At 42.2% G+C, this 9,599-nt stretch overlaps 1 protein-coding gene across 1 annotated transcript in view; it reads left to right on the top strand.

Annotated features, from left to right (window-relative positions):
• Positions 1-442: 442 nt before the first annotated feature.
• The window catches only part of LOC106816990 (pyruvate dehydrogenase (acetyl-transferring) kinase, mitochondrial-like), a 43,688-nt gene continuing 34,531 nt past the window's right edge, over positions 443-9,599 (top strand). Inside the window, exon 1 of the mRNA XM_014821635.1 lies at positions 443-775. Within this exon, the coding sequence (XP_014677121.1) occupies positions 664-775 (112 nt within the window). The 5' untranslated portion in view covers positions 443-663. The remainder of the gene's footprint in view (positions 776-9,599) is intronic.

Here is a 9,599-nt window from a genome sequence, read left to right as displayed (position 1 = left end):
TATATAAATAGGACCGTCCAGGATACACTACACGAAAAAAGACTAATTAAACACAATCTCATTCTCTACATTTGATTACTGTATAGGCCCTACGCTGTATATTTCGCGAATTTCGCAAATGCGTCCCCTACCGCGAAAATAACAACACGCGAATAATTCATACCCAATAATAATTCATAATTCACCGACCGCGAAATTAACCACTCGCAAAATTTTCCGTCAAGTCTGAATTCGCGAAAATATCTATANGTTGTAGCGGTTGTAGCGGTACACAGCTTGGGCTGTGTAGGGTGTTGCTATCCCCCGAGAGAGAGCGGCGCGGGCAGGGGGTTCGGAGTCGGGAGCCGCCATATTGACCGGTAGAAAAGTGTATTTGCGCCCACGTTTTTTTACGTTTTTAACGTTTACGTTACGTAACGTTACGTTTTAACGTTGATTTATATCACGTTGATTTATATCACGTTGATATATATGCTCTGGTTGGTTGCGATCGATAGAGAGTGTGTGGGTCATGTGGCATGTGACGTCACGTCTAGCTTTTCGTTATAAGACGTGTTGACTGTATTCGTTGCAGTCGTGTGATAGAAGTCGTGTACGTTAACCTGTGTGATCGAGATATGACTATACTTTCTATTCTTCTTATACCCACGTTTCATTACCACAATGAGATTGACTCGGAGGTTGTTAGGTGACGTTAGCAAAACGTTGAAAGTTCTTGATTTCTTCTCCCAATACAATCCTTCGCCGCTGTCGATCAAACAGTTCATAGACTTCGGTAAGTTGACAGATTACGTAACGTGACTAATTACTAATTAGTAATATACCTAATAAGAACTGTGCCCTAGAATTTTGTATAATTTGACGTTATTCTAAGCTATCTGTATAATCTGTAGATCTCTAAAATATGTATAATTTGATTATAATATGATTATAATTTGATTATAAAAGGTTTCTTGGGCATAATGTATTCAGTATTGCCTATTTATTGGTCTAACATTGCACTACTGCATGTAGTCACACTACTGACTGTAGTACACACTACTGTAGTACGTACACACTACAGTCTAGTGGAGTACTAGAGTAGAGCTGAAGGGGTCGTTGTCGTATCAGGTACTACAGATATGTACTCGAGGTACATGCCGGGTATATATGTAGGTGGGCCCCAAAGGGTTCAAGGATAGAGAACATGGGTCCCAATAAAACCAATGTCATTTACATCAATATAAATATAATATTATATCAATATATTAGGTTAGGGTTATGGTTAGGGTTAGGGTTAGGATTAGGGTTAGGGTTAGGCACATTGGTTTTATTGGGACCCATGTTCTCTATCCTTGGGCCACACAAAGTGTACCAGACTTGTACTACAGAAGTGTACCCTAACCCTAGCCCTAACCCTAACCCTAACACTAACCCTAAACATACCTCATATACAAATATAAACATAATACTAAACAACCTAAAACTACCTCGGGTACATATCTGTAGTACCTGATACGATAACGACCCCATCTGCAGTACTAGACACTGTCACTAGTTCTATTACAGCGGTCATTTCCGAAGTGTCTAAACAACCGGATCCGGTTTCAGTATCCTGAAAACTAAACAACCAGCTCTCTTCTCTGATTGGCTAATTTTGTAACTATTTTATTTTTTATTATTTTTGGCTAATTTTATTAGCTCACCTTGACATCGTCAAGCTGAGCTATTGCCATGGGTCGTCGTCCGTCCGTCCGTCAACATTTCGCTACGGTCAACGATAACTCGGGGTAGTTGGGTATATATGAAATTGGGTATAGTTGTTACTGCTATGCTCCCATATTAAACGTCCTATTTTGGAGCACGCCAGTCGACGTACTTTCAAGCCACGACAAGTTTTTTGGCAAAAATGGGAATTGGCATTATAGTCAGTTCAGGTTCAACGGATTTTGATATTTAAGGGCTAGGGGTTTTGATATTAAAAAAAACATTTATGCAAATTAGGTAGGTTTATGCAATTTATGCAAAAAAACGCAGATAACAAACAGTCTGTGGTGTCACACTCGTCTGGTTCGTTTTACAAGATTTCATTGACAATATCTTTAAAGCAAAATTGGTATTCCCTGTCCCCCCTGCCGATAAAGACGTCTTATATTAGCAGTAACAGTTTCAAAACAATTGTCGCGCAAGACCGTCAGCGAATGAACCTATTTATATTCGAATACGCTATCCGCACAGCGGAAGCGGGTATACCGCCATTTACCGTCTCTTGGCGCCAATTGGATCATTTTGGTTTCATAAATATTATTGCGATACTAAAAGATTAGGCAACCGGCGTGCTACGCGGCCTAGAAACCAATACCGAAGTAAAAGCACTCCAGCAAACGAATTAACCTTTTAACAAAGAGTGTGGTTATCGGGCAGGGAAAGGGCACCATTGTCACGTCGGTACATAGCAACTAACGTGAAAAAGTCGTATCCTCTCAATCTACACGCTACAGCATCGGGAGTTCCGCTATTAACGGCAGTGCCCTAAAGTCTTGAATATAAACGCGCTTAATATGCGATCAATGCTACGGCTGATGTCAACACCCGATCACCTGGGGATGAAACTGAGGAAGTTGTTGAGGACGCCCTCATCTCCAGACTTTTTCACATCTCAAGCACATGTATTTTTCACATAAAAAATAGCACATCATTATCAAGAGTATATAATGAGATTCTCTGGCGTCCCCTCATATATACTCTTCCTTCTATAATGTAACGTGGATGGTTGCTGCATTAAAACTGACTTCTTACTCACTCACATCATTTGTGTCATTTTTTGTGGTGACTACAGTGCATGACACTGTTCATTTATTTTAGAATAGGGATAGTTACTCAGCGTTAGGGTTGAGGATTATGGTTAGGGTTAGGGTTAGGTTTGTAGGTTAGGGTTACGGTCTATATCCCTCACATTTCGCAGTTGTTTTCAAGTGCTAAATGGTCAAGCTTTTCGCTTCGTGATATAAGGTACCTGTGTTCGAACCCGTATAGAGATAAAATGTTTTTATTATCCTCTGCTTTCTGTATTTCTTTGTAATATATTGTTTCTTGCATTTATTTCGTTCCGTTATCATTTTATTTGTTTCTGTAATGCTTTTGTTTATGTTTCGAATTAACATATATTTCTTCATGTTTTTGCATTAAAATTGTCCCATTATATATTTATGTCCTGTATATGTTCGGAAACTGACCAATCAAGAAGAAGTGAGCCGCTTAGTTTAGTTTCAGCGCTTCCGACCCGGTCCGGGTCGTTTCAGACAGCTACCTATGATATTATATGTCTGGTACGGTCGATACAGTTCGTACATGCTTATCATGCAAAAAAGAAGTGTACTGGTAAGTATTTTACCAGCGATAGTATAGAATATGGACGATAGGAGTGTGAAACATCAAATATAACCAAGGAAATTGCGTTCATTTACTAGCCTTATAAAAACCCTAACGATTAAACTTAACGTAACTCATGCCATCTTGAGCGTGCAAATCGACACAGTACATTCGGCCCATCATCCGTAACGAAATCCGGTGTTCTCGTAGACAGCGCGCCGACGCATCGTAGTACAGCCGTAATAACGTACGAGCACGATCTGCTCATTCTCTGCGGCCATCAAATCCAACCCATGCCGCGCTATAATTCAATCAGCAAAAGGAGCTACCTAACAAGCGCTATCTAACTAGCGACGGCTATTTGGCTCCTTGGAGATGTAAGGCATCACACTCGCAAAATAACGCTTTTGACTACCGGTCATTCTTGCAGCTATCACAGGTCCACTTTGTACAAATAGCTGGCATGCCTCACGCAACAGCGCACGCCAACGGCAAATATTAGCTCTGTCGAGTGTTTCGGCGTCGATCTCCAATCTCCCTGCGAGCCACAACGCACAACATTCAGCTATCTCGGAGAGACGCAAACACAGCCAGGTTTGCTGCTTTTGTCTGAAATTATACGGAGCAATGCGGCGTGCGATAAGCCAGAGAATCGGAAACGTGTCGTACTTAGGCTGTATCTACGGAATTGCGGGTCTACGAGGAAACGATTTCGTACGATTATGGCGAATGTACTGTGTCCGATTAGCTCAGAGTTGATGAGTTACGCGTATAAATCGTAGGTATTAAAAGGGCTAGTAATAATGAAGAATTCCCGTTGTTATGATGTCACACTCCTCCCTATTATCTACTCCTGATGTTTACGCATAATGCACACAACCTGCATAATCAACTCTGCCACCTACACATTTCACATGTACTCCACATTTCCTGCACCAGTGGCAGCGCTTATATACTATAGTTACATGTTACTATATACCAGGGTGCAAAATTAACGGGAGTCCGGAGTCAAATACTCCCTGATTTACTGTTGGACACCCTGATTTGACATATGCAGGAGTCCGTGTGACTCCCTGAAAATTCTGCCATACTAAGTACTTCGTTCCGGAGCACGGCCTCGCGGAATTACCGTATTTTTTCAGCTAATGTCCAAAGAAAATTTCGCAGATGTGCAACCGCATGAATCTTCAAAATAAGCACATGCGTTATTGTTAATATCTTTAATTTTGAACCTCAGACTGTGGCTTCCTCTTTTTGGGGGTTGGACCAGGGCCGTAGCTACCATTAGGCAATAGGAGGCAAATGCCTCCTACAAAATTTCTTCTGGGGCCCTTAAGCGGGCCCCATACCCCACGCCTTATTGGCTCGCTTCACTCCTTGTTCTTTAACTCACAACATTTGCCTCCTACAAAATTTACCTAGCTGGCTATGGCCCTGGGTTGGACTCCCATGTTCAAAAGTTAATTTCTACCCCTGTATACTGTATAATAATTTTGATACATGTAGCCACAAGTTACCTTCTTGCTTCTTGCTACGTGGTGAGAAGGTTACGTTACAAGCAAATGTAGCGACCAAACCTTGTAACTAACAAAACGTACCAATACCCAACTTCTGGTGGCTCTTACCGCTTTCCTATTTAAGCTTTTCTGTAATTCCACGCTGTCCTGATGCTGTTATTAACCATGTATTTACGTGTCAGCAAGCATTTTTGAGATTTGATGAGGGAGAAATTTGAACGAGGTGGCCATATAACTGTTTGAATTCTGCGCGGTTTTCCCGCACTGTCGAGTGTCGACAGTCTTGTAATAGTTCTCACACATGCACAAGAATCAGGAGTTAATAATAGACTAATTGTCTTTTGAATAGACAAATAGACATTTGTATATTATTAACTCCTGACAAGAATGCTAGTGTGGAGTTCCCCAACTTTCGCAAACGTAACTCCAAATTTTTGGTCTAATAATATTTGCATCACGTAACTACGTACGCGTGTTTTGCGGGACCATTTGAACATTCCATTATCTGTCTGCGAAATTAACCACTGGCCCGGTATCCGAGGCCAGTAAATTTTCTGTGGGGCCAATGAAACTGGTAAATGAACAAGCCCGATGGGCCAGTGGAAAAAAATGGAGTAAATGGTCTATTAATGATATTTCAGCTTCTTTATGTGATGATCAGTCTGAGAATTTACCGAAATTTCCGATATTTTGTATGAAAATTTACCAATATTTACCGTTAAGGCTCGCTCAGGTCGGCCTACGATTTGACTATCGGCGACTACTTTAGCGTCGATTAGCAGCATAGCAACACTCATGGCGACTTGAAGTGACTACGCTGCACATCGCCGATCAGATCGTAGCGTTCCTACATGAAACGTAGACGGGTTCGCGGCCCCAGTATTTGTACTAGCACAAGCAGTTCTTTAGCACAAACAGAGCAAGCTTGACGCCAGGACCAGTCTACATAAAACGAGTCACGTACGTGCCAACAAAATTGCGCTTACCAGTAAACATCATGTAACTTCGTAAATCTATCCTCTATTTTCTGAACATCGTTATAATCATGTGCAGAAATTTTTTTTATGTGATATATATACGGAAAACTTAATATATATTTGAGAAAGGGTTTGTGCAATAATCTCTCCTTGTGAACTGCTGACGAGTGCTGTGTAGGCTGCCATTTTATTAATCACGTGACTTTTGATAATCATGTGACTCGACACGCCGCGGTGATTGGCTGCCACTCACGATTTGTCGCCGACAGCCGCATAGAAATAGAACATGTTCTATTCCTGCGATCGCAGTCGGCGACCGTATTTTCGATCGTAAGAGAACTCATGTTGAGTTTTGTTGAGCTGATGATTTTATCGGCGATCTGGCCGGTTTTTGACGTACGATATTCAAATCTTGTCGGCGACTAGGTCGTAAGGCCGACATAAGCGGGCCTTTAGGGCATCATATTCCCGATCTTAAGTAGGGGAAGTAACTAGTCAACACCATGTGTGTTTGTCGCCGCTAGGGGTCGCAACAACTTCCGGTTTTCGGTTCTGGTTTTCAACGTGGCCTTGAACGTGTTGGCTAAGTTACTGTTCGAAGTCGAAATGAGCTTTCTGATTATGAATGAGCGTGATGATGATGAGTACGATGACAATGACAATGAGAGGGAAGTGGATAATTCTTTTTTTCAATTTCATGAAATAATAAATCTCTAAGAATACACCAAAGAGTTCTGTTTCTCTTTTCATAATATAATGATCATTGATTCGGGCCTGTAAAACCTAGTGTGGGCCAGTGAATTATACATTTCTACAAGCCCGCTGGGCCAATGAGGGTGGAAGTTTTTAGTGCAGACTGCGCGAATCTGAAGATAGTGGGCGCACGTTTGATGTTCATCTGCTGTTTTATAGTTCACAACAGCACGAATTTGTGGTGATTGTTGTGCTGGAGTAATCGGTAAAACGTCCGCTAATAGGTGAGACCCAATTAGTCTGTACACTTGTGCAGTTTTCCGATTTATTCGTGACATAGTCAGTTCAACACACAGTGACATACATTTTAACATGTCACTGCAAGCAATGTTAATTTTAAAGTGAGTATGAATTCAAATTAATTGATGCTCGAAAGAAAAATAATAGTAAAAGGCGTTTGAAGCCGTTATTATCGCCTCTTTAAATTGAAGGTATCGAGTTATTCATTTGCAAAAGCCATTCTTCAGTCAGTCGGTGTACGCAGAATGGTGCAGTTGCAGTCTTGTTTATTGGCCAAGCAATCGGTTATTATATGTGTGTGTGCATTACTGCATGAGACACGTGAAGGCAGTACCTAGACGATCTGCAGCCGGATATCCGCGCGAAGCGCGAAAACGCCGCCTCGCGGCGATCTAACACATTTTCGCTGCTCCCACTCCAACAAGCTTACCCAGGTCCTTTAGGTAAAGGATAAAGGCCATATAATCGCTCAATTCAGCAGTTGGGGCGATTCCACAAGCCTTTTCACTACGCACGTAGGGAGAGAGTGAATAGAATTGCTCGTAATTGCTCGTTTGCTGGTCGGCGTGTTTCGTTTTCCTTTAGAAAAGCGAGTTTCCATGTTGGGTATTTCATGCCCTGACATTATTCTCGTACATATTGCGTCTCATAGATGGCGCAACGAGACCATGTTCATGGCAATTTCACCGAGTTTTTGTTCGCGCGGCTCCGGCCGCTAAGGTAGACTGCTCCCTGGTCGACAGTTCTACACGCTAGACTAACTGAGTTCATTGTAGCCAAGTGAAAGTCGCCACCAGTCTAGCTGTATCCATGGTAATTTAGAGTACTTGGGTTCCGGTATTTAGAGTACTTGGGTTCCAGTATGCATCTTGACAGTACTTGGGTACTTGGGCTAGTATGTATCATTTCTGCATATTGCGATGGCCATATAGGTTGCGATATTTCATCCATATCCATCCATATTGAATCCATCGATATATCATGCCACCGTATTGTAGTGTATACAACTCTAACGTGTTTAGATGTAATGAGTCCAAAAGGAGCAAGGATCATTTTTCATCGGTGAGATAACATTTGAATAGTGAACATAATTATTATAGTTATTCGACAATGTTGTTGTTCACAGTCGCCATTGGCGTTGAAGGCTACAGATCATGTACAGGACGCTGATATGATACGATCATCTTCATTACTGTCGTGTCCGACCTCGACATGATCTCTATCCTTTAACGCAACTCTGTACTATATAAAATTGCGATGTATTTCTCCATGTGCAAAAGCAAAAGAACGTTCATACCGCACACATGTCTAAGCGTTGTAACATGTCTTAGCGCAAATAATACTTAGTATAGTCTGCAATGATATCATAACAAAGTCCCTGAAATGGACCAGTGCGGTCCCATTAGACACGAAAATGCACAAGATCTCCCTTCTGTCCCTGTTTTCATATGAATATATTTTTGTAAAGCCAAGGGCAACGAGTTGCATACTATTTCTATGTGTAAGGCTGAGATAACACTCATCTACACTAAATCTCAATGTCAATGTCCAGTAGTTTTTCAGTGATACAGTACAAAGCAGACACTGTGCCGAAATATCCACACGACGTGCGTCGCGAGTGACACTGTGCCGAAATATCTAGATGACGTGCATCGCGAGTGACACTGTGCCGAAATATCTACACGACGTGCGTCGCGAGTGACACTGTGCCGAAATATCGACACGACGTGCGTCGCGAGTGACACTGTGCCGAAATATCGACACGACGCGCGTCGCGAGTGACACTGTGCTGAAATATCGACACGACGTGCGTCGCCACTGCGACTGTGCCGAAATATCGAGACGACGCGCGTCGCGAGTCACACTGTGCCCAAATATCGACACGACGTGCTTCGCGAGTGAGACTGTGCCGAAATATCGACATGACGCGCGTCGTGTGACACACTGTGCCGAAATATCGACACGACGTGCGTCGCGAGTGACACTGTGCCGAAATATCGACACCACGCGATTATAATTTCAACATAAGAAACGATAAAGAGACAGAGCAAAGTACTGTTTGCTACTGCAAAATTGTTTAGGTACAATCTACATTACACAAGTATAGTGTGGCGACGAGAAATAGGTTACTGCGCCATAGCATAGATGATGCAATGCAGTACAGGGGTTGCAATGGGGTTAGCCGCTAGTGCGTGCGTCAGTGTCTTTAAAATGTTCATTAGGAACAATTTTTCAGAAGTCACAAAAATGCGTTTCCTCAACAAAATCATTTTTTAGCCTGGCCACAAGTGATAGCGTAACATAAGTAAGTCATGCAACACGCACAATTCACAGATAATATCAGGAGCTATTGACCTATTGACAATATTTGTCATTGTTGTCTCATTCTTTGTATATAGGTCAACATTTCTATAGTTTACATGAATAGAGGTGTATTATTTCCGCATGTATTATTATAAAACCCAGCTTATATGCCCCTATGAGCCTAGGGCAGGGGTGGGCAAACTACGGCCCGCGGCCAGATGCGGCCCGCCACGTTACTTTCAGTGGCCGCCAACACTTCTCCATTAAAAAAAAATCTGAAAATCCTCCAAAACTTGAAACGAGACTAGCTTCAACAGTGTCGGATAAATCTTAGTACCACGCAAAAGCGGTATCACGGTCGCTGCCTCCACTGCGCATGCTCACTAGAGCGGTGCGCATGTGCAGAGTCAACATCTGGTTCTATTTTTCCCAGCTACAGTAGTAAATCAGAGCAGAG

The sequence above is a fragment of the Priapulus caudatus genome, unplaced genomic scaffold, assembly GCF_000485595.1.
Source record: "Priapulus caudatus unplaced genomic scaffold, Priapulus_caudatus-5.0.1 Scaffold1554, whole genome shotgun sequence".
Lineage (NCBI taxonomy): Eukaryota > Metazoa > Priapulida > Priapulimorpha > Priapulimorphida > Priapulidae > Priapulus > Priapulus caudatus.
The sequence above is the reverse complement of the archived record's forward strand: the minus strand, read 5'-3'. Positions and strand labels throughout refer to the sequence as shown.